The sequence below is a fragment of the Procambarus clarkii genome, chromosome 11, assembly GCF_040958095.1.
Source record: "Procambarus clarkii isolate CNS0578487 chromosome 11, FALCON_Pclarkii_2.0, whole genome shotgun sequence".
NCBI lineage: Eukaryota > Metazoa > Arthropoda > Malacostraca > Decapoda > Cambaridae > Procambarus > Procambarus clarkii.
In genome coordinates, this window is record NC_091160.1 from 31,714,829 (window position 1) to 31,740,404 (window position 25,576).

At 39.1% G+C, this 25,576-nt stretch overlaps 1 protein-coding gene across 2 annotated transcripts in view; it reads left to right on the plus strand.

The window, feature by feature from the left end:
• Max (MYC associated factor X) overlaps positions 1 to 21,055 on the plus strand; it is a 28,294-nt gene extending 7,239 nt beyond the window's left edge. The window contains exons 2-4 of one of the 2 annotated variants that reach the window (XM_045742697.2): positions 4,894 to 5,055; positions 8,395 to 8,518; positions 19,559 to 21,055. In XM_045742697.2, coding sequence (XP_045598653.1) covers positions 4,894 to 5,055; positions 8,395 to 8,518; positions 19,559 to 19,728 — 456 coding nt within the window. In that variant the 3' untranslated portion in view covers positions 19,729 to 21,055. Of the gene's footprint in view, positions 1 to 4,893; positions 5,056 to 8,385; positions 8,519 to 19,558 lie in introns of both variants that reach the window. The other variant, XM_045742696.2, reaches the window with a different exon arrangement.
• The last annotated feature ends 4,521 nt before the right edge of the window (positions 21,056 to 25,576 follow it).

Below are 25,576 nucleotides of genomic sequence, written 5' to 3' on the forward strand. Positions count from 1 at the left end.
GAGTAGAAGAAAACCCGCTTGATGGGGGTTGATGGAAAACCTGACAATGGGGTTCTGGGAGGTCTTCTACTCCCCAAGCCCGGCGTGAGGCCAGTCTTGACTTGTGAGAGCTTGATCCACTAGGCTGTTGCTTGGAGTGGCCCGCAGGTCCACATACCCACCACAGCCAGGTTGGTCTGGCACTCCTTGGAGGAAACAATCTAGTTTCCCCCTTGAAGATGTTCACTGTTGTTCCAGCAATATTTCTTATTCTCGCTGGGAGGGTGTTGAACAACCGGGGACCTCTGATGTTTATACAGTGTTCTCTGATTGTGCCTATGGCGCACCTAAAATTCACTGGCTCTATTCTGCATTTTTGTCCGTAACCTTCACTCCAGTACGGTGTTATTTTACTGTGTAGATTTGGGACCTGGCCCTCCAGTATTTTCTATGTGTACAGTATATTATTTGGTATCTCTCTCTTCTCCTTTCTAGTGAGTACATTTGGAGGGCTTCGAGACGATCCCAATAATTTAGGTGTTTTATCTCATCTATGCGTGCCGTATGTATTCCCTCTATTTCAGCAATCTCTCCTGCTCTGAAGGGGGAAGTGAGTACTGAGCAGTACTCAAGACAGGACAACACAAGTGGTTTGAAGAGTACAACCATTGTGATGGGATCTCTGGATTCGAAGGTTTTCGTAATCCATCCTATCATTTTTCTGGCCGACGCAATATTTGCTTGGTTATGCTCCCTAAATGTTAGGTCGTCGGACATCATTATTCCCAAATCCTTGGCATGCTGTTTTCCTACTATGGGCAGATTCGATTGTGTTTTGTTCCTTGTATTGTTTTAGATTTATCATCTGCAAAGGATGACATGAAACTGTGACTTGTATTTTTGTCTATATCTGAGATGAGAATAAGAAACAGCAGTGGTGCAAGGACTGTACCTTGAGGTACAGAGCTTTTAACTGCGCTCGGACTCGATTTTATTTGATTGACTGTTACCCTTTGTGTTCTATTCAACAGGAAATTGAGTATCCAGTGTCCCACTTTACCAATTATACCCATTGACCTCATTTTGTGTGCTATCACTCCATGGTCACATTTGTTGAATGCCCTTGCAAAGTCTGTGTATACAACATCTGCATTCTGCTTTTCTTCTAATGCCTCAGTGATTTTGTCGTAATGATCAAGTAGCTGTGAGAGGCATGATCTTCCCGCTCCGAATCGATGTTGGCCTGGATTGTGGAGGTCATTGGTTTCCATGAATCTAGTGACCTGACTCCTGATCACTCTCTCAAATACTTTTATTATGTGAGACGTTAGTGCAACTGGTCTATAATTCTTTGGCAATGCTTTGCTCCCTCCCTTGTGTAGAGGGGCTATGTCTGCCGCTTTCTGCGCATCTGGTATTTCCCGTGTCCAAGCTCTTTCTCCACACTATACTGAGTGTCTGTGCTAATGGCACTTTGCATTTCTTTATAAATATTGAATTCCATGAGTCTGGACCCGGGCTGATTGCATGGGCATATTGTAAATGTCTCTTTCAAAATCTGCTACGCTCGTGTTGATATGTCATATTTACAGGTGTTTGGATATCACGCATAAAGAAGTTGTCCGGATCTTCCACTTTCATGCTGTGTATCGGAGTGCTAATCATGTCCTCGTACTGCTTTTTTAGGATTTCACCAATTTCTTTGTCATCCCACGTGTATGAACCTTCACTAATACGAATAGGTCCAATACTGGCAGTGGTTTTTGCTTTTGATTTAGCATATGTGAAGAAATATTTTGGGTTTTTCTTTATTTCTTGAATTGCTTTTGTTCTAGTGGCCTTTCTTCAGTCTGATATGAATGCTTCAGTCTTTGTTCGATTTCTTCAATCTCCCTGTTTAAGTTATTCCTTCTTTGTATGAAAAGTCGTGTCTGCTTAAGCATTTCCGTTAATTTCTTCCTCCTTTTGTAATGTCTGTGTCATTTTTCTACATAGGACTTCTTTCTGACTTTCCTCAAGGGAATATGTTTCAGACATCATATGCTTCAGAAGTCAGTTTTTCTATTCTTTGTGTAGGATTTTTATTTCTTAGAACATTTTCCCATTGAATGTTTGTAAGTTCCCTGTTTATTTTCCCCCAGTCTATCTTTTTGTTATTAAAAATGAATTTATTGAATAACCCTTCTCGCTTGTTGTTTCTCTTGGGCCTACTACTGTTATTAATGTTAGTTTGCACTTCAATGAGATTGTGGTTCGAGTACGTAGTGTCTGAGACAATAATATCTCTGATTAGCTCATCATTGTTGGTGAATATCAGGTCCTGCGTGTTTTCGTTCCTAGTCGGTTCTGTAATCTGCTGACTGCGCGATAACTTGTCACAGAATCTCAGTAGTTCTCTGACCTGTGGTTGGTGATTTCCAGGTTGATTTCCTGCTATAATGTTATTGTTTACCAAGGGGGTAAACTCACATGATAGTAGCAGTAAATCACTTGATGCTGACTGTGTATCTTTAGTAAAGACTGTCATCTCAAAAAGTGTTTGAAAATATAATGTATTATTCCGGTGCTAACATTCATTAAAAAAAAGATGTATGAACTCAACTTATGTTAGAAGACCCATCACTACAGCTGGACAGATAAATGTATTTTGTAACAAAATGAGGTTCCTATTTTTTCTGAAAATTGTGGCTTATATTTATAATACAGTATATGAAACTTTCACTTAAATTACACTCACTCCCTGCCTCCAGAACAGTTTTAGAACGTTTCCCTCGGTAGCTATCCTAGCCTTATGCACTGGACCTGTCCAGGACACTTGATAGTTTCCTTAGCCTTATGCACTGGACCTGTCCAGGACACTTGATAGTTTCCCTAGCCTTATGCACTGGACCTGTCCAGGACACTTGATAGTTTCCTTAGCCTTATGCACTGGACCTGTCCAGGACACTTGATAGTTTCCTTAGCCTTATGCACTGGACCTGTCCAGGACACTTGATAGTTTCCTTAGCCTTATGCACTGGACCTGTCCAGGACACTTGATAGCTTCCCTAGCCTTATGCACTGGACCTGTCCAGGACACTTGATAGTTTCCTTAGCCTTATGCACTGGACCTGTCCAGGACACTTGATAGCTTCCCTAGCCTTATGCACTGGACCTGTCCAGGACACTTGATAGCTTCCCTAGCCTTATGCACTGGACCTGTCCAGGACACTTGATAGCTTCCCTAGCCTTATGCACTGGACACTTGATAGTCTGTTAAGCTGTGAATGACTCAATTCCCACAGCCAAGTGTATTTTGCAAATGGTTTTGTTCCTTTAGTAACAGGAACTGAGAGTTTAGTGAAAAGCATAATTCAATGCCCCACAAGGACACTGCTTTCTTAGCATCAACCAAAACATTTTGACCTTGTCAAAAGGAGGGCAGTAAGACACAGGACTAACCCATGTTTTATTAAAGATATAGGGAAGCAGAGTACTTAAATATGGAGATTCTAATGATCTCCACGTTTGGAGTCTGTTTCTTTGCCATCTCCTGTAGGGGAAGCAGGTAGTGGATCTTGGTTTGCCAGGAGACTGAATGCTTGAAGCTACATTTCTCTTAGGATTGGCCTTGGGTAACAGTCAGTCGGTTTCATAATAATAATTCATTGTGTTGGGGGATAGGTAGCCAGTTTATACATACAGTATATATTAGGCTAAATATTAAGGTCCCCTTCCCCTTTCCCAGGGTCAAATTACTGCAACCCCACAACAACCTGACATAACTCCTGGGTACTTATTTACTGATATACCTTCTTGTATATATATATAAATAAATATATAAATAAATAAATAAAAATAAATAAATAGGTGGACGGGGGATAGCAGGTGAAAGGAAACACACTCAGCAATTTCAGCACCACCCAGGATTCGAACCCGGAATTCTCGATTGTGAGTCGAGAACAAATCCGACTGTGCTACTGGGACCCTTTTACAACATAAGGGTTAAGTTTCTTGGTTTTCAGGCTCTTCCCTACCTTCTTGTGGAGGGCTCTCATTGGTGGCTTCCATGAAACATGAAATGTTACCAAGATTTTTTTTTGTGGATCAAGGTAAACTACATTACATCCACAAAGCACTATTGTATCCATATTTACAACCTACATGTAAAACCCAGACAGTAATTGTTTAAATCGTCATATGATGATGACCGCATTCCCCAAGTAATATTCATGACAATAACCGCATTCACCTAGTACACGTAACATTGAAATGGTAGCAGGAGTTTTATCATGGGTCAAAATAGACTCCATTATATCCATATTTGTATCATACATGTAAAACATAGACAGTAATTGTTTAACTTGTCATGTGACAATAACCACATTACCCTGTGAATCAACAGATGACGATAACTACTATATAAGGGTTAAAGATAAATTGGATAAGTATTTAAGTGGGAGTGATTGGATATACTTAACAGTGCTGGGAATAGATGCTTTGCACGGGCCAAAAGACCTTCTGTAGTTTGCTTAGTGCTTATGATCTTGTGCATATTTTAAGATCATACCACAGTGGCCCTGCAGAATCTACCTTCTTTAAGAACATAAGAATAAAGGTAGCTGCAGAAGGCCTATTGGCCCATACGAGGCAGCTCCTATTTATAACCACCCAATCTCGTACAGTATATCCAAGGACACTCATGTGTCAAACTTTAAACATTACTTACGTTTGACACATGAGACCTTACATTTAAGGCCATGTTGTGTTGAATTGTACTGATGTGATTCTATGCACAGTATTTTTTTAAATTTACAATAGAGAAGAATGCAAAAGATGCACTACAAGTGACATTAATACACTTCACAGCTGTCAGTTTAATTGCACACATTTTCTTTAAGTGAGGAGAAACTATATATAATTCCTTATTGACAGGATGACGAGTCGCTTGGAGGTGGTGCACGGGGTGAATTTCAGTTTGCATCTCAGGCAGAAAAACGAGCACACCATAATGCCCTGGAGAGGAAACGTCGGGACCATATTAAAGACTCTTTCTGTTCTCTGAGGGACTCTGTTCCCTCCCTGCAGGGAGAAAAGGTAAGACTTGCACATTTTCCATCTAGGTTTAGTTTTTATTCAATTTCTCCTTTAACTCCATTTTTCTGTTAAGCTATTTCTTCAAAGCTAAATTTTTATTATCTAAAGACCAATGCTACTCAACCCCACAACATGCTAGCTAACTCCTGGGTATTTATTGAATTCTAGGTGAACAGATCCACTAGGTGATAGGTAACCCAATCATTTCTGTCCCATCCAGGACTCGAACTCGGAATTTTCGATTGGGAGTCGAGAACAAACCTGACTGTTCTACCAGGGTGTAAGAAAAAATTGGGTAAACAATATGTAAACAATCAAGAATAATAAAAGTCATAAAAAAGAACTTTGTGAAGTAAAAAATACAATTTGACTTACAGTATATATATTGCAGGGCAAGCAAAAACAAATCCTAAATTGGTTCTTTTAGATAATGTTTAACAAACAGTTACTCGGTATAAAGGAGAAGAGTAGACAGTTGTCACCACCACACACTGTAGCATCACAGACAACCGTCACCACCACACACTGTAGCATCACAGACAACCATCACCACCACGCACTGTAGCATCACAGACAACCGTCACCACCACACACTGTAGCATCACAGACAACCGTCACCACCACGCACTGTAGCATCACAGACAACCGTCACCACCACACACTGTAGCATCACAGACAACCGTCACCACCACACACTGTAGCATCACAGACAACCGTCACCACCACACACTGTAGCATCACAGACAACCGTCGCCACCATGCACTGTAGCATCAGAGACAACCATCACCACCACACACTGTAGCATCACAGACAACCGTCACCACCACACACTGTAGCATCACAGACAACCGTCGCCACCACGCACTGTAGCATCACAGACAACCATCACCACCACACACTGCAGCATCACAGACAACCGTCACCACCACACACTGTAGCATCACAGACAACCGTCACCACCACACACTGTAGCATCACAGACAACCGTCACCACCACACACTGCAGCATCACAGACAACCATCACCACCACACACTGTAGCATCACAGACAACCGTCGCCACCATGCACTGTAGCATCACAGACAACCGTCACCACCACACACTGTAGCATCACAGACAACCGTCGCCACCACGCACTGTAGCATCACAGACAACCGTCGCCACCACACACTGTAGCATCACAGACAACCATCACCACCACGCACTGTAGCATCACAGACAACCGTCACCACCACACACTGTAGCATCACAGACAACCGTCGCCACCACACACTGTAGCATCACAGACAACCGTCACCACCACACACTGTAGCATCACAGACAACCGTCACCACCACACACTGTAGCATCACAGACAACCATCACCACCACACACTATAGCATCACAGACAACCATCACCACCACACACTATAGCATCACAGACAACCATCGCCACCACACACTATAGCATCACAGACAACCATCGCCACCACGCACTGTAGCATCACAGACAACCGTCACCACCACACTCGGCAGCATCACAGACAACCATCACCACCACACTCGGCAGCATCACAGACAACCTTCACCACCACACTCGGCAGCATCACAGACAACCTTCACCACCACACACTGCAGCATCACAGACAACCATCACCACCACACACTGCAGCATCACAGACAACCGTCGCTACCATGCACTGCAGCATCACAGACAACCATCGCCACCATGCACTGCAGCATCACAGACAACCATCGCCACCACACTTGGCAGCATCACAGACAACCTTCACCACCACACACTGCAGCATCACAGACAACCATCGCCACCACACTCGGCAGCATCACAGACAACCGTCGCCACCACACACTGTAGCATCACAGACAACTGTTTAGAGAAGGGTGTAAGCCTTGTATACGAATTTGATGTATGTAGTCTGTGTTGTACAGATAATACAATTCTAGTTGCAAATGAGATACTGTATTTATGTGCATTAGTCCAAAGTTTGTTGGTTGTTTGTGCAGACTGATGAAAGTGGCTGTTGACAAAAGTTGTATTATAGTGTTGAAGAGGTGGAAATAAATGTTAATTGGAGTTTTTGGCAAAAGAGGAATTTGTGCAATGTTGAGTTAGGCAAGGAAAGTTGCAGGAAAGTCCGAGCTTCGAAGAAAAAATGGGAAGAGAAGCAGACAAATAAATTAAGAAGAGTTATTACCTTTGTGGGATCCTGCTGTGACATCAGTATGATAACAAATGTATAGCAGTAGACATAATGTAAGATGCATGTGTGGTGTTGAGAGTTAAGTAGTGAAAATGGGAAGATTGAAGTCAGTAAATTGTAATACAGCATTTACGTGTGTACCGAGATGGTTTTAGTCGTGTTGATGACTGAATGATGATAAATTGGTGACAAGTGAACTTGAGGATTGGAGGAGGGGGAAGTAGAAGAAAGAGCTGACATGATGGAGCCTGTAAGAGAAAAGGGTATATGAACAGCACCTGAAGTGTTTAGGAACAAGGCATTTTGTTATTAGGGAATGAATGCTTGCACACAACTCGTGTATAACACTACACCTAGTTATAAAGATGAGAGTTGCAACTGTAGGGCCTGGGGGTGGCTCCAAGCAACAGCCTGTTGGATCAAGTTATCACAAGTCAAACATAGCCCCAGGCCAGGTTTGGGGAGTAGAAGAGCTCCCAGATTTCACTCCAGGTATAATCCAGGATGATTTGCTGGTTCGTCGTGATGTTATACAGTGTACACGATACGTGAATAGATGGGTATAATTTTCAACAACTCTTACTTTTTTTTTCTTTTTGTATACTCCTCTCCTGGAATGCTGGGTAATAATGATGATTATTTTAGGCTTACTAAATTGTATTGCATAAATTATGCAATAGTATGAAATGCACAAATAAATGAGGCATGTTCATCACCCATATACACTACTGTATGTACCGGTCTTACCCCACTATATTATTCCTTCCACTGTTCAGGTGTCACTCAGGACATAAAAGATATTGGGAATAACATGGAACTGGGTAGGATAACATCAGCAGACTGCAGGTGAAGTAAATTGTTAAGAGAGGAAAGTTGCCACTGGTAACAGTTTTATGCACTGGATAATATCAGTGCAACCAACCACTGTTTGATGCTTTACTGTTCGTATATTATTCCCCTTTAGCTTAAGGCACCAGGCATGCCTGACAGTACTGTAGATACACATTCGCACACTACATTCATGACCTTTCATGCTTTCTCTAATATTTATCCTCTTTCTTCTAATTTTAGTATTTACATGTTGAATTTAAAACTTGATTGAGTGAATTTTTCATTAATGAATAAAGAATTTGCAGGCAAGTCGTGCACAAATTTTGAAGAAAGCGGCCGACTACATAGAATTCATGAGACGGAAGAACTCTGCCCACCAACAAGACATCGATGATCTAAAGAAGCAGAACAATCTACTGGAAAACCAAAGTAAATGAAGGGTCTGTGTGTTGTATGTTAATCCATTGCAGACGCTTCTTAAACTGGAACGTGGAATTATTGGTAGTACGTACAGTATAACTGGCCACTTCACATAATATGCAATGGCTGTTTTGTGTTTTCAAATTGACGTTGTTTTCATAGTGTTGCACCCAAAACACATGTATCAACAATACCACACTTGTGAAGGCTAAAACCCACAGTATTGCAACATTATGGTAAACATTTTCATGGTATTTCACTAGAAGGATGTTAGCAAACTTTTACCACAGTTCATTTTGTTGCTACAGTATGTCCGTAACAATTCTTTGTGATAACATAGTTGTTTTTGACGTATTAAATATTCACCAAACGGTCTACAAATGCATTAAGTATTTCTCATAAAGATTTTAATAAATGATACAAACTTTAAATTAGTTTTGAGTATAAATAAATTTGAAAATTCTTTGTTATTGTACATTATTTGTCCTTTTTTGCAATTGTCATGTATAAAATATATTTATACAGTACTTAATTATATTACCAGTGGCAATAATATGGGGACCCATAGCCTCAGAGAAGAGAATAAAGGGCACTCAAAGAAGACCTTGTGGTTTCTCTTAATTCTTTTTTGCTTTTCAATTTAGCTATGGGAGTGTGACTAGGTTTCAGAAGTACCTTAAAAGGTATCAATATCTAGGACATACAAATCAGCAACTATAGTTTTAGCTCACTGGTACATGTGTTTTATTTCCTTTTTTTTGTAGTCAACAGGAAACAATGATTGTGGTGTTCCAGGAACCAATGGTTTGTTCCAATTATTTACCACTTTATTTATGATTGTGTTTTTTCAAATGTTTCTGAAAAAAAAAAAATATTGATAGTTTGCAACTGTGAGTTCTTGGTCAATAACAGATTATAAAAACGTCTGTCTTCTCATATCCCTTTAAAAATGGTTGTTACAGTATCACGTTCCTCTCTCTCTCTCTCTCCTGTCTTTTAGTCTGGGTATAGTGACTTGGGCCTTTCCTCATCACTCATCCTTCTTAGCTCTGGGAACCATGTCATTGCAGGTCTTAACTGTCTTCCTGTGTGTTCCTGTAAGTGTGGGAACTGTACCATCTTTGCCTGTGTACTCAATTGTGCTTGCGGGGGTTGAGCTTTGTCTCTTTGGTCCCGCCTCAACTGTCAGTCAACTGGTGTACAGATTCCTAAGCCTACTGAGCTCTATCATATCTACATTTGAAACTGTGTATGGAGTCAGCCTCCACCACATCACTGACTAGTGCATTCCATTTATTAACTACTCTGACACTGAAAAAATTCTTTCTAACATCTCTGTGGCTCATCTGGGTACTAAGTTTCCACCTGTGTCCCCTTGTTTGTGTCCCACCCATGCTGAAGAGTTTGTCTTTGTCCACCCTGTCAATTCCCCTGAGAATTTTGTAGGTGGTTATCATGTCTCCCTTTACTCTTCTGTTATCCAGGGATGTGAGGGTTCAGCTCCTTTAGCTTTTCCTCGTAGCTCATACTTCTCGGTTCCGGGACGAGCCTGGTGGCATGCCGCTGAATCTTCTCTAACTTTGTCTTGTGTTTAACTAGGTATGGACTCCAGGCTGGAGCTGCATATTCCAGAATTGGTCTGACATAAGTGGTATACAAGGTCCTGAACGATTCCTTACACAAGTTTCTAAAGGCAGTTCTTATGTTGGCCAGTCTAGCATATGCCGCTGATGATATCCTTTTGATGTACGCCTCTGGGGACAGGTTCGGTGTGATATCAACCCCCAGATCTTTCTCTCTATTTGACTCTTGCAGGATTTCACCTCCCAGATGGTACCTCATGTTCAGCCTCCTGATCCCTTTGCCTAATTTCATTGCCTTACACTTTCTTGAGTTGAACTTTAGCAGCCATTTTCTAGACCATTCCTCCAGTTTGTCCAGGCCATCCTGTAGTCTCTATCTTCATCCGTCTTGATTCTTCTCACAATTTTTGCATCATCAGCAAACATTGAGAGGAACGAGTCTATACCCTCTGGGTATGTGTGTTCCTGTAGGTGTGGGAACCGTACCATCTTTGCCTGTGTGTTCCTGTAGGTGTGGGAACTGTACCATCTTTGCCTGTGTGTTCCTGTAGGTGTGGGAACTGTACTATCTTTGCCTGTGTGTTCCTGTAGGTGTGGGAACTGTACCATCTTTGCCTGTGTGTTCCTGTAAGTGTGGGAACTGTACTATCTTTGCCTGTGTGTTCCTGTAGGTGTGGGAACCGTACCATTTTTGTCTATAATTCCCTAAGTGTAGTTACAGGATGAGAACTACGGTCGTGGTGTCCGATCTCCCCAGCACTCTTGTCATATAACACTTTGAAATTACTGACGGTTTTGGCCTCCACCACCTTCTCACCTAACTTGGTCCAACCGTCTACCACTGCTTACAAAAGTGAATTTTCTTATATTTCTCCGGCAGCTTTGTTTCATTAGTTTAAATTTATGACCTCTTGTTCTTGAAGTTCCTGGTCTCAGGAATTCTTCCCTATCAATTTTATGGATTCCTGTTACTATTTTGTACGTAGTGATCATATCGCCTCTTTTTCTTCTATCTAATAGTTTTTACATATTTAATGCCTCTAACCTCTCCTCGTAGCTCTTGTCCTTCAGTTCTGCGAGCCACTTATCTTGAGGTTATCTTGAGATGATTTCGGGGCTTTAGTGTCCCCGCGGTCCGGTCCTCGACCAGGCCTCCACCCCCAGGAAGCAGCCCGTGACAGCTGACGTGACACCCAGGTACCTATTTTACTGCTAGGTAACAGGGGCATTCAGGGTGAAAGAAACTTTGCCCATTTGTTTCTGCCTCGTGCGGGAATCGAACCCGCGCCACAGAATTACGAGTCCTGCGCGCTATCCACCAGGCTACGAGGCCCCTAACCCCTAACTTAGTAGCATGTCTTTGCACCTTTTCCAGTCCATTGATGTGCTTCTTAAGATATGGGCACCATACAACCGCTGCATATTCCAGCTTTGGTCTAACAAAAGTTGCGAACAATTTCTTGAGTATTTCTCCATCCATGTATTTAAAAGCAATTCTGAAGTTAGAAAGTGTAGCATAGCCTCCTCGCACAAGTTCTTAATGTGGTCCTCAGGTGACAGTTTTCTATCTAGAACCACCCCTAGATACTTACTTAGCTCTTTGTCAGAATTCTTTAAAGATTTCTAACATAATTTATAGGTTGTGTGCAGTCTATGTTCTCCAATTCCACATTCCATAAAATGGCATTTATTCACATTAAATTCCATTTGCCAAGTGGTGCTCCATATACTTATTTTGTTCAGGTCTTGAAGGGCATGACAATACCTGCTTGATGGGGTTCTGGGAGTTCTACTACTCCCCAAGCCCGGCCCAAGGCCAGGCTCGACTTGAGAGAGTTTGGTCCACCAGGCTGTTGCTTGGAGCGGTCCGCAGGGCCACATACCCACCACAGCCCGGCTGATCCGGAACTTCTCTTAGAAAACGGTCCAGTTTTCTCTTGAAGATGTCCGCGGTTGTTCCGGCAATATTTCTTATAGTCGCTGGGAGGACGTTGAACAACTGCGGACCTCTGATTCTAAGGATCTCTGACAATCATCTAAGCGGACCGCGGACCTCTGACAATCATCTAAGTTTTTTTTTATCTTCCCTATTATCTTAGCATCATCACCAAACATGTTCATATAATTCTGTATTCCAACTGGTAGATCGTTTATGTAGACAATGAACATTACCGATGCTAAAACTGAACCCTGTGGTACTCCACTTGTGGCATTCCTCCAATCCGATACATTGCCTCTGATTACGGCCCTCATTTTTCTGTCAGTTTGGAAAATTTTCATCCATGTTAGAAGCTTACCTATTACCTCTCCAGTATGTTCCAGTTTCCAGAACAACCTCTTATGTGGAACTCTGCCAAAAGCCTTTATTAGGTCCAGATAGATGCAGTCAACCCAACCATCTCTTTCCTGTAAAATCTCTGGCTCGATCATAGAAACTTAAGTAAATTCGTTACACAGGATCTTCCCGATCGAAAGCCATACTGTCTGATATAATATCTTTTTCTCCAGGTGTTCTACCCATTTAGTTTTAATTATTTTTTTCCAATATTTTTACTATTACACTTTTCAATGATACATGTCTATAATTGAGGGCGGTCTTCCCTGCTGCCACTTTTGTAGATTGGAACTATGTTAGCCTTTTTTCACACATCAGCTACAACTTCTGTACACAGGGATGCCTGAAAAATCAGTTGAAGTGGAATGCTGAGCTCGGGTGCACATTCAGAACCCATGGTGAAACTCATTTGGACCAACTGCTTTGTTCTTACTTAGCTCCTTAAGCATTTTTTCCACTTCGTCTCTAGACACCTCTATGTGTTCTGTTGTTCTCTGGAATTCGTATTGTTTGGTTCCCTGAAGATTTCATTTTGTACAAACACACTTTGGAACTTTTTGTTGCCTGGACATGTAAAACACTGTAAAACACTTGCAGGAACAGTGTTCCTGTAAGTGTGGGAACCCATTTAATTTTTGCCTGTGTGTTCCTTACAGCTGCATATTATAATTTAGGCATGATATAAATGAGTAGATATTCCTTGTAGTGATAAGAGGGTTTCACAATTTAGTTCCTCTGATACCTAGGATCATCTTTGCGTATCAGCTTGTGACTTAATGTTTCCAAGTATCGTCATATACCGTAGTGTCAGTTTTGAATGAATGTATTTCTTTTTATTTCTACAGTGTTTTTGTACTGACTATTGGTGTTTTAAAGAGTCCCCAGCAGAGAAGAAGAGTTCTGCTACTTGCCTGATCTCTTCACTGTCTGCTTTTCCCCTTCTTTTTTTCTGTCCCATTCCTTCTAACGCAATGTGATGGTTTCAGCTTATAACTGGCGGGAGAGATTTTTTGTTTTGTTTTTATTATACATGTCCATGATTTGCTAGCAAATTTTCTAGATTTTTTACAATGTCTGTGGAAAGTTCATTGCCTGAATCGGGAGAATGATTTCCGGTGTTATTTCTGTTACTTTTTGTAGTTGCTTTGAAGCAGTCATTATGTAGTTTTCAAGTGGTATGGTGAATTGTTCACGTGTCCTCGACATGTTGAAAGTATGCACTTTTTTTTTTTTTTTTTTTTTTTTTTTTTTTTTTTTTTTGAATGGCAGATACAAGAGCAGCAATGTTCTGATGCTTGCTGGCTAAGATATCCACAGCTCATCTTGAGCACTTTTCTACTTGTTTTGTTCTTAAACATGATCCACTAATTGCTTGACATCTAAATGGTATGAATGGCTGCTCCAACACAGTTGGACAGATATAATAGTTTGTCATGATGGACAATGGTACCACCAGTATACATTACTGAAAGTAGCATGGCAAATGAGCTCAAGCTGTGTAAGAAACAATTGATTTCTCTGTTGGTCCTGCATTACCAGGAAAATAATGAATTGGTCCATGAAGGCCTTGTTGGAAAGATCTCAAAATAATTGTTAATTATGGTTTTAAATAAATCGACGAAACTGTTAGTTCTGGCAAATTTTGTGTGTTAAAGGAAGTAAACATTTCTGTATTTAAATCCATGTTCCTTATAATCAGAAATTTAAATAGCAATGATTTCTGAAAAGAGGAAAAAGTCACTTCCTAATAAACTAGCCATTAGCTTCCCATATCAGCAAAGCCAATTATATTCACATTGGCTTTTTCATCGATTCTACTTCATACAATTTACTTCTAATGTCTTCTTGGGCAGGTATCGGAACACCGTGTTTATATTGAATATTCCAATTGCATTTTCAAATTGATTGTTTTTGAGAGTTGGTTACTTTTTCTTCAAAGTTCCTCATTTGTAAGGAGCGTGTGTGTGTTGTATGTTGTACGGCTTTTTTTTTTTTTTTTTTTTTTTACTTTTGCTTTTGCTTTAATTACAGCTTAGTGATGCACCAGCATCCATTCAATCCTTCGTAGCACTATTATGTGATAGACAATCCTCCAGATATTCCTCTTGCCACTCTTTTTATCACTTGACAGTACCTTGAACTGAGTGCTGACAGCAATGTAGAGAATCCACAAGTTGAGAGTAGAATTTGTCGATGATGGTATTTCTCTTGTGAGGGTTCCTCCAAGTTTGATTTGATAGCACACAAACAAATTGGTCATTAATCAAATCTACTTTTAATGTGTTTTTGTATCCCACTTAACCATAACTATGATTCTGTAACTTCCTAATATTATACCAATCTCACTCTAAATTGCCCACAAAACTCCTCTGCCATGATATGGAGGATATGCAATCACTACAGCCACCTTAACTCTTTCAAACTGGAATGTTACACCCAAACTGCACAAAGAGACTTCCATCTTCATTCAATAAGAGGCTGTTGCCTTCTCTCAGATTTTCTTCCCTGCCCAGCCATATGTACTGGACAGTAGAGTGATGGCTTTGCTTCTTGTAGGTTTGCATTCAATCCCCAACTGTCCAAGTGGTTGGGCACCTTGCCTTCTCTCTCTGTCCTATCCCAAATCCTTAACCTCATATCCCTTCCTTCCAAGTGCTATATAGTAGGAATGGCTTAGTGTGTACGGCTGATACTGTAATTACCTTGCCTATCCTCTTCCCTGTGCTTACAATTCATACAACATTCCACTCTTCTTTCTAGCTTTAAGCTGTATCACAGATAAACCAAGCACATTAAACAAGCCTTCTTTAAAATGTGTAAACACTTCCCACCTTCATCCTCCTGCTCCTCATTTATTCCCCTAATAATCCAAATAGATATATGAGCCTATTATTATTACCTAGGGCCAGGGCAGGTATATCAAGAACTTAAATGAAAATAATTTGTGAACTATGATGTAGTCATTAGTAAGCACTGAGCCTTGGATACCAAAGTGTTTGGTGAGGAGGGATGGGGATTATAAAGACGGGAAATGTAGGTGAGTGTGTGTGCTTCTGTTTAGTGAGCTGCCCACTTTGGATTTGTAGTAGTTTTGTGTGTATTGTTGTGTAAGTGATGTGTGGGGGTTAATGGCCTGGATGCATGGCTGCTATTGCTGCTGTTCTGGCTTTTTGAGCCAGTGGGCTTGGCTTGTTCAAGATGGTTCTCTAAGCATTAAGCTTTCTGTACTGCTTGCTTGCCTCTCAAAAGGCTTTTGTAACTTTTATTTTTATTTGGGATTATATTTGTTTATAAATTTTTTTGTTAATTATTTAATTATAATTATTATACTTTTGTGTATTTAGTTACTTCATCAAGAACAGGCTGGGTCTGGAAAGACCCAGCCTTTGGGGTCATCTGGGTCATTCAGGATACGGGATCACGGGAAGTCGGGGCAATAGACATGTCTTGTAACTTTGTGTCGAGTGATTCTTCTGGTTCCATGTGAGGGTTCTTGGATTTCATAATCACTTGTTGTGTTAATAATTTCAAAGGGGTTTTCACAGTCTGGGATGTAGATGGCTTTCATTTTGTAGAGTTGCCTACTTGAGAGGTAACCAAGTCTGATATTCATTGGCATCATTCTGAGAGACCTGTGAAGCTGGTCTGTTCTTACTGTTATTGAAGGTGATGTTTGCAGAGAAGCAGCATACCCTCTTTTGGAGGTCTGTTCTTACTGTTATTGAAGGTGATGTTTGCAGAGAAGCAGCATACCCTCTTTTGGAGGTCTGTTCTTACTGTTATTGAAGGTGATGTTTGCAGAGAAGCAGCATACCCTCTTTTGGACTTGACCATATGAACCAACTCAAATTTTAACTCCAGGGAGGGGGGGGGGGGGTATTCTAGCACTAGTCTAATGAATTTATATAGGTAAATCTTGACACGGGTTGGTGCTTGTTTGAATCTGAAAAGCTTTGCCAGGGAGCTTTTAGTTATGATTGGTTCTGCTTTGATGTACTTGGTCTGTTGATATTGTAGTCTAGACAGTGTTGGAGTTCTTGATGGCTGTGGGGTCTCCTCTGATTCTAACAAAACCTTTGTTTTATAATTGTAAATGCTAGGCAACCAACTGTGCTTATTTAGGCAAGATCCTTAAGCTGCAGGAAGTGCTCGGTATCGGATACCTGCAGGACTGTTGTCGACATATCTGCAGTATACACCCGGCTTAAGGCCCAAGTCAACAAGGAGTTTCTGTTCAATAGTATCCATGTGCCCATCATGGGTGCATGTATAAATAAGTAGATGGCATTGCTATGGGTTTTCCCCTTGGTGTTCTCTTTGCTAATTTTTACATGGGTGCCATCGAGCAGAAAGTCCTTGTTGACTCTTTACAAGTCACATCGTACACAAGATGATTTGCCAACTGATTTTGAAACCTACCTAACCCAACCCAATACAGCCGAACCTAAGCTAATACTGACGAGCATAATAATATACAGTATACAGGTATACGGTTTTAACAAACGGAAAGTAAGTCCAGCAATTGGTGTCCAGTTCGCAACTTCTTCTTAGAGGGATTAGCGGCAATTCTAGCCGCACGAGATTGAGCAATAATACAGCCAAATAATACAACCCAATACAGCCAAACCTAAGCTAATACTGACGAGCATAATAATATACAGTATACAGGTATACGGTTTTAACAAACAGAAAGCGAGTTTCGTCGAATTGTTTCGTTTCCGAAACGGCCATACCCCTTGTTGACATGTGCCTAAAGATGAGTGTATACTGTAGATACGTGTATATGTGTGTGTGTGTGTGTATACACACACACATACATACATATATATTTGTTGTACCTAGTAGCCAGAATGCAGTTCTTGGCCTACTATGCAAGGCCTGATTTGCATAATAAGCCAAGTTTTCCAGAATTTCAATATTTTTCTCATTTTTTTCTTATGAAATGATAAAGGTATTCATTTCATTATGTATGAGCTAATTTTTTTTTTAATTTGAGTTAAAACTAACGTAGATATATGACTGAACCTAACCAACCCTACCTAACCTAACCTATTTTAACCTAACCTAAACTAACATAACTAAATCAATAATTTATGTTCTTAATATAATATAATAATAATAATTAAAATATACCAATAGGAAACAATTTATTGAAAATAAGAAAATCACTCGGCCTATTAGGCAAATCGAGCCTTGCATAGTAGGCCGAGAAGTGTGTTCTGGCTACTAGGTACGACATATATATATATTTATATATATCACACACACATACATACACGTACATATACGCAAGAAGGTAAATTGGATTGAGAGTACATAACGTTGGTGTTTGTGTATTACATTCTTGCAAAGCCACTAACACTCATAGTATTTTGGACATTCATTCACGTATCTGATATTGAAAACTTGCTGTGGCTTAAGGATGTTCAATACTAAGGTTCACTTACAAGACTGAGAGTGGAGGTAGGCTACCTTTCCTAGATGTAAAAGTCTCTGAAAGGAATAATGACTTATCACACTGCAGTCAAGTATGTTTATTGAGACAATAGGATTCATCTCAAAAGTAGAGTGGCTTAGGCAATTTCTACCCTTCTAAAGTTCTAGATAGCGTAGTCTACACAAAGTAAATCATCATAGGAAATGTGCCCTAATGCTAAAAGTGAGTGCCCTGATTGGTACAAGCAGAATGTTGCTAATGCCTATGTCAACCAATGTCCTCACACACAGCTCCACTTCGAAACATGTTGTCAAGGAACTTGGTAGAGTAAGGCAGGGCCTAGTCAATAATGGATACTCTTTAATAGATATGTCATAAGAGCTCATTAAAAGGAAGGTGAGCCACCATGCAACCTCAGATAAAACAGACAACCATATATTACTGGTCCCTATTATTAAAATATTCTACAGGATCTTCTCCATGGCCAACAAAAGATGGAAGAGAGTTCTGAAAAACTTAGTGATAGAAATGTGTTCACCAGCCAGAAGATTGAATTAATAATATACTGTATGAGAAAAAAAAACTACCAACTTGCTCGTGAAAAACTCCTAACACTAAACTTGAAAAAGAGCTAAATATCATTATTATATATATATATATATACTGTATAGGCAAGATGACAACATTCCTTTTAAGGTGCCTAATAATGCACAAGCAGCAAGGCTCTATCAAGGAATATATGGTCTTCATATAACCAGATCAGATATATCCTGTCAACAACAATCTTCAAGTATAGTTACAATAGAAGACTTGCCATTGGCAAGGCTTTAAACAGTAAATAAACCAAGCCAACTAACCCCAAAATTGCATTGCCATCATTGAGAACATGGCATAACATACTATATACTGCACCAGCCATTATGGAAAGAAAGATTGGTAAGGTCTTAATAAAATTGTAAAATGAACTTTGGCGAGTTAATTTTTCAAATTCCTTCTCAAGTAAAGAAAAACAAGGATAATCAAGGAAATTTGTGCTATAAGCATTGATCTCGCCTTTTCTGTCATATTCAGTAATATATGTCAGGGAGAAAGACTGCTACCAAAGTATACTCATACATATATACATATATTTATACATATACTGTAATTGAATAAGCGTGAGATCAATGATTCTAGAATGAATCATTCCTACATTTATTATGTTCGTCTTTGCTCGAGAAGAAAGTTGAAAAATGAACTCTTCGAAGATCATTTTAGTTTTATTGCTTAAAGCCACTAACACTCATAGTATTTTGGACATTCATTCACGTATCTGATATTGAAAACTTGCTGTGGCTTAAGGATGTTCAATACTAAGGTTCACTTACAAGACTGAGAGTGGAGGTAGGCTACCTTTCCTACCTTTGGCTACCTTTGGTAGCCATAAAAATGGCTACCAAAATATACTAATTATATATATAAATTAATAAATACAAATAAATTTAAAAAGATTGATTACTTTTTTATAAGTGAAGAGTTAAACTAGTGGAAAGATTTTTTGTTGTGTACAGTAATTGTTTACAAGGTTAATGACAGTTAAAATGGTGTGAAGTAGTAACTGGAATATCAGCTCATATAGGTTTTGCCTTCCATTATGAGTAAACAACTACTGTAGTGATTGAACAGTATCTTAATAGTGGCTTCTTATTTTTCAGTTCGATCCCTGGAGAAGACAAAATACACTGGCAACTTTGCAGCCATGACGAGCAATAATGCGCTGCTCAACAGCAAGGCCGGTTCTCTCATGGAATTTGATGGTTCAGGCTCAGATACCTCTGACTCGGAAACGTCAAACAGTGTGCGTCGCAAGAAGCTAAAAACTTAGCCTACATTTTTTGTGTGTTGCCAAGAAGAAATACTTACTGTTTACAGTGCCCATTGATGATAAGCAATACTTCATTACAGTTTTTTCTTTATACCTCAATTACAAATCAGCAGATTTTCTGTGTGGGCACAAAACTTTGAGTAGGCCTTTCTGTTTGCAGGTGGGGCAGTGTATGTCTCAAATAGTTGTACAAATTAACTAAGGCCATAGTGACAAGATATTCTGTCTGTCTTTTGTTCCCTTCTCCCCCTCCCTCCTGCAAAATACTGGCACACACTAATATCATGCTCATGTAATGACCACTCGGACTTTAACTGGTTAAATCTGAAATTTTTAGGAACCTTGATCCCAGGTTTTGTTTAATTTGACTGAAGTTTATTATTGCTGTGGTAATGAAAGACAACTATGCATTGTAAAATTATTATTAGCCAGTGACTACCAGCACTAAAGCCAACATAGTGAGTTGTGTTAGAGAGCTCATGAGCCTTGTTCATGTTAGGACAACTCGCTCAATAATTGTTTCTGAGCAACCCATTTGGAAATTGATTTTTAAGCCAAAAATTAAGGTTATTTATTTTTAACATATATTGTCTAAATAATAATTTTGTTGAATGAAAAACCAGGTAATGCATTTCTACCAACTGAGCTTGGTATGTCCCACTGTTTAATTAATGACGGAATTTATAATTCATATTATAAGCATACAATGAAGTTGTCTTGATTCTGAGGCACATGTTGTACACACGACAGCTGCTTGTTGCTCGGCATGTCATATAAATAAATTATTTATATTGTTTTTATAATACAATAATACTCTGAAGAGGATAGGTGCCGTCAGTATTGCCACGATAGTGTGTAACCTCGTCTAGTGGAAGTTGACCCCAACCATCCCACCTTGAGGTTATTGCAGTTGTTTAACAATTTTGCATCACTATTTGGTGAACTTCATCCTCCTTAGTGTGGCGGACTGCAGAAAATTGCTAGTGATGACTTTTAGTCATACAGAGTAAGTATACATAGCTTTCTAAAAAAAAGAGTGAATGATGTCTAGAACATTATTTGAAGATTGTTTTACCAATCCATGAATTTCTTAATCAAATGCAGACCTCTTGTATTTTAACACCTAAGTTAAATTGCTGAATAATCTCATGGTGAGTAGCAGTTGTTTAGGTAGAGAAGGTTGGTACTGGGTTAAGGAACAAAAGAATGTAGATGTATTCATGTAAAAGTTTTTTGTTAATTTCTTGATTACACACATTTCCAAACAGAAGATTTATATATTTATGTACAGTATTAAAGCTCGAAAAAATAAGATATTGATGTTCTGTGGATTTGTGTCATTACATACCTTATATATATAGTTATTTTTGTGTGGCTTTTAGCAGAGAAAGCAGCATGCTTTTCTAAATAATTAATGTGCAAGACAATGGGGAGTTAAAATCAATCTAAATATGATAGGGGGGAACACTATAAACGAGTGGGAAAGACAGTAGGCCAGAGTCCATATGGTCCACATTCAACCCGTCTTCTTAAAAATACCGTCACTTTTCGCTCTATGGCTAAAAATGGACGTAATTTGAAATGAGATCAGCTCACAAAAGTGATGTACTGATGTTTTCTGTTTGAGTCGTCTGGCTTATTGTGTAAGGTTAGGAGAGCAAACATTAAATTAACGGTTTTCATGACGTTTTGAAACTTTAGGAGAATTTCCTGCCTACCTTTCTCTTTCAGTTTGTGTTTCTAATGTTTCTGGTATTGTTCCTAACTTGCCCCCTGTGGATAGTCTCCCTTCCGAAGTTTAGTACATCCTTGACCTGCATCACTAAAGCTTTTCCCCCTCCGGTTCTGAAATGCCTTTTCCTTGAGCACTTTTCTTCGCGCACCCGCTCCATTTCCATCTTTTCATAAGAAAAAAATTAGAGAAAATATATTAATTAAGTAAAACTTGGCTTATTAGGCAAATCGGGCCTTGCATAGTAGGCTGAGAAGTGCGTTCTGGCTACTAGGTACGACATATATATATATATATATACATGTATATATATATATATATATATATATATATATATATATATATATATGCGGAAAATCCACAGAGAAATATGAAATGAGGTGAACGTTTCGGCTTTGTTAAAGCCTTTGTCAACACCAGCCTGACTGAGGAGAAGGGAGAAGGGGGGAAGATATATAGGCCGACACCTGACCAACCCATCCCAAGGGTTGGTCAGGTGTGATTAACCAAAAACAGGTATAGCTTAGCTTAGAATGGTCAAAGAGGATTAAGCGGTCAGAGAATAAGGATGAAAGATTAAAGAAAAGCCTCATGAACACACAATATATGAATATACAAATATAATGAGACATTGTAAGCCTTTCTATCAGAGTTGTTTCTTAAACTGTTGTGCAATATTATAACTTAAAAATGGATCAAGTTTGTACATTTCAGTACTAACATTAAGAAGATTTGGACACTGACTGATTAGAGCAGACTCAATCAAATTCCGTTCCACGAAATCCCCACAATTGGTATGCTTTTTGCCCCATTCCAATTAATTGGAATGGGTGATTCCAATTAATTGGAATGGGGCAAAAAGCATTACCAATTGTGGGGATTTCGTGGAACGGAATTTGATTGAGTCTGCTCTAATCAGTCAGTGTCCAAATCTTCTTAATGTTAGTACTGAAATGTACAAACTTGATCCATTTTTAAGTTATAATATTGCACAACAGTTTAAGAAACAACTCTGATAGAAAGGCTTACAATGTCTCATTATATTTGTATATTCATATATTGTGTGTTCATGAGGCTTTTCTTTAATCTTTCATCCTTATTCTCTGACCGCTTAATCCTCTTTGACCATTCTAAGCTAAGCTATACCTGTTTTTGGTTAATCACACCTGACCAACCCTTGGGATGGGTTGGTCAGGTGTCGGCCTATATATCTTCCCCCCTTCTCCCTTCTCCTCAGTCAGGCTGGTGTTGACAAAGGCTTTAACAAAGCCGAAACGTTCACCTCATTTCATATTTCTCTGTGGATTTTCCGCATAAAATGATCAGTGTTTTGTGATCGTCAATTGCATATATATATATATATATATATATATATATATATATATATATATATATATATATATATATATATATATATATATATATATATATATATATATATATATATATATATATATATATATATATATATATATATGTCGTACCTAGTAGCCAGAACGCACTTCTCGGCCTACTATGCAAGGCCCGATTTGCCTAATAGGCCGAGTGATTTTCTTTATTCATATACATGGACTGGTATATATGCATACGTGAACGTGAACTATTTAGTCCAAACAACTTGAAAAGGATGATGAGAGGAAAAACGATTGGGCGTTTTTTTTTTTATAATTTTTATTAACAAGTTTAGGTATACACAGCAGCGTGCTCCTACACTATTCTATATGAAGGATTACACAGTGTAGATCAAAAACTAGCGATAAGTTCATCTAATATTCCCATCTCACAGGATGGTTAGTAATACATGGAATCAGGGGAGAAAACACCAGCCTAATACAAAAACAAATCAACTCTGACTAAAAATCAGGAGAGAACATGAAATGTAAGGGACGGGGGCAATGAAATTCTACTGGAATGCATATGACACGTGGATGCCTGCACCACGGTCCCTCGTTTTTTACTACTCTGTAAACCAGTTCAGAGAGTTCTTCCTGTCGGGCGCCGCCTGAGGCTTTTATGAACGTCCCCCGCCACCACTCTCAGGCTCAGGGTCACATTACTGACCCCGCCCTGGATGCAACCCTACAACAAGCTGAGTACTGAGTACTGGTGGGTAACGCCTGAGTACCTTCGTGCTGCTAGGTGAACATTAGTTTATTATTATTATTATTATTATTTTCTACCACAGACGTGGCCACACATTTACAATGCTAACCAGCATATATACATTTTCTTCTGTCCTCCATGGACAGGGTTAGAGATGTGTTAAACATATAGTTCAAGGGTTTATTGAACAATCAACCACAGAAGGTGATTCGGTGCTTTTAAAATGCTAAGCTAACTTACATACGTAAATATATAGATACACAGATTTACGTATGTCCTACATAAAGTGTTCGATGTGCCTTTTACATAGTTTCTTAATGTATATTTACAAAGGTAAAATGTAATTCTGATCAGCTTCCATATATACTTTATACACATACATATACATACACACACACACATATACGTACATATACATATATACATACATATATACACACACATGCATTCACATACATTTGTCTCTTTTACTCTGACAGGGTGAAATAGCTGATAGAGAAACTAGTGTGCAATTAAGCATTTAATCATTGAAGGTGATTAAGGTGCTTTTACAAGCTCAGGTTATATAGTTACATCACATACATACATTATATAATTGATACATTACATGGTTAATCTTGGGTATAAGTCCAATATATCAAGTGTTCCAGTACTCATATAGTAATTACACAGTTCAGCATACCTCAGCCCAGGAGGGCGAAAGTCAGTCAGTATGGGACATTCTACAATATAATGTTCAAGAGAGTGCATGTCTTCTCTTTCACAAAGTTGACACATTGTGTGCATTAGGTGGAAGGAAATGTGTCCAACTATTTGTGTCCCGCCCGAGAGTCAAACCCGGAGTTCTCGAGTGTGCGTCGAGAACGAACCCAACTGTATTACAAGGACCCTACTACACATATGTATGTATGTATGTATGTATGTATGTATGTATGTATGTATGTATGTATGTATGTATGTATGTATGTGTTTACTAGTTGTGTTTTTACGGGGGTTGAGCTTTGCTCTTTCGGCCCGCCTCTCAACTGTCAATCACCTGTTTACTAACTACTTTTTTTTTTTTTTTCCACACCACACACACCAGGAAGCAGCCCGTGACAGCTGACTAACTCCCAGGTACCTATTTACTGCTAGGTAACAGGGGCACTTAGGGTGAAAGAAACTTTGCCCATTTGTTTCTGCCTCGTGCGGGAATCGAACCCGCGCCACAGAATTACGAGTCCTGCGCGCTATCTACCAGGCTACGAGGCCCCATATGTATGTATGTACGTATGTGTGTGTGTATATATATATATATATATATATTATATATATATATATATATATATATATATATATATATATATATATATATATATATATATATCTAAAAGGGGTACCACCTCTTTTGCAAGTGTAGGGACCCATAGCCTCGGAGAAGAAAATAAAGAGTACTCAGAGAAGACCTTGTGGATCCTCACTGAGCACTTTGATATTTTCTTCTCCTACCACCCCTATTCTTTTGGTATGTGTGTATATATATCTAATTTTATTTTAAAATTTCATTACACAAAAATGGTTACAGCATTGGTTACATGCAGGGTACAAGGCTACTTGTCACAGGTTGTAGAGTTCCTCCAGCTCCTCAGATAGCGGGCAGGAACCATGGATGCAGTGAGCATTTCCTCTCTGGATCGCCACACTAAGGCGCTGAAAAAGAGAAAACTGGCGGCTCTAGGGTCTCTAGTTGTTTCAATTAGCTTGGATCACAGCTCCTTCAAAACAAATTATATATATATATATATATATATATATATATATATATATATATATATATATATATATATATATATATATATAGACATATGTCGTACCTAGTAGCCAGAACGCACTTCTCAGCCTACTATGCAAGGCCAAATTTGCCTCATAAGCCAAGTTTTCATGAATTAATTGTTTTTCGACTACCTAACCTACCTAACCTAACCTAACCTAACTTTTTCGGCTACCTAACCTAACCTAACCTACAAAGATAGG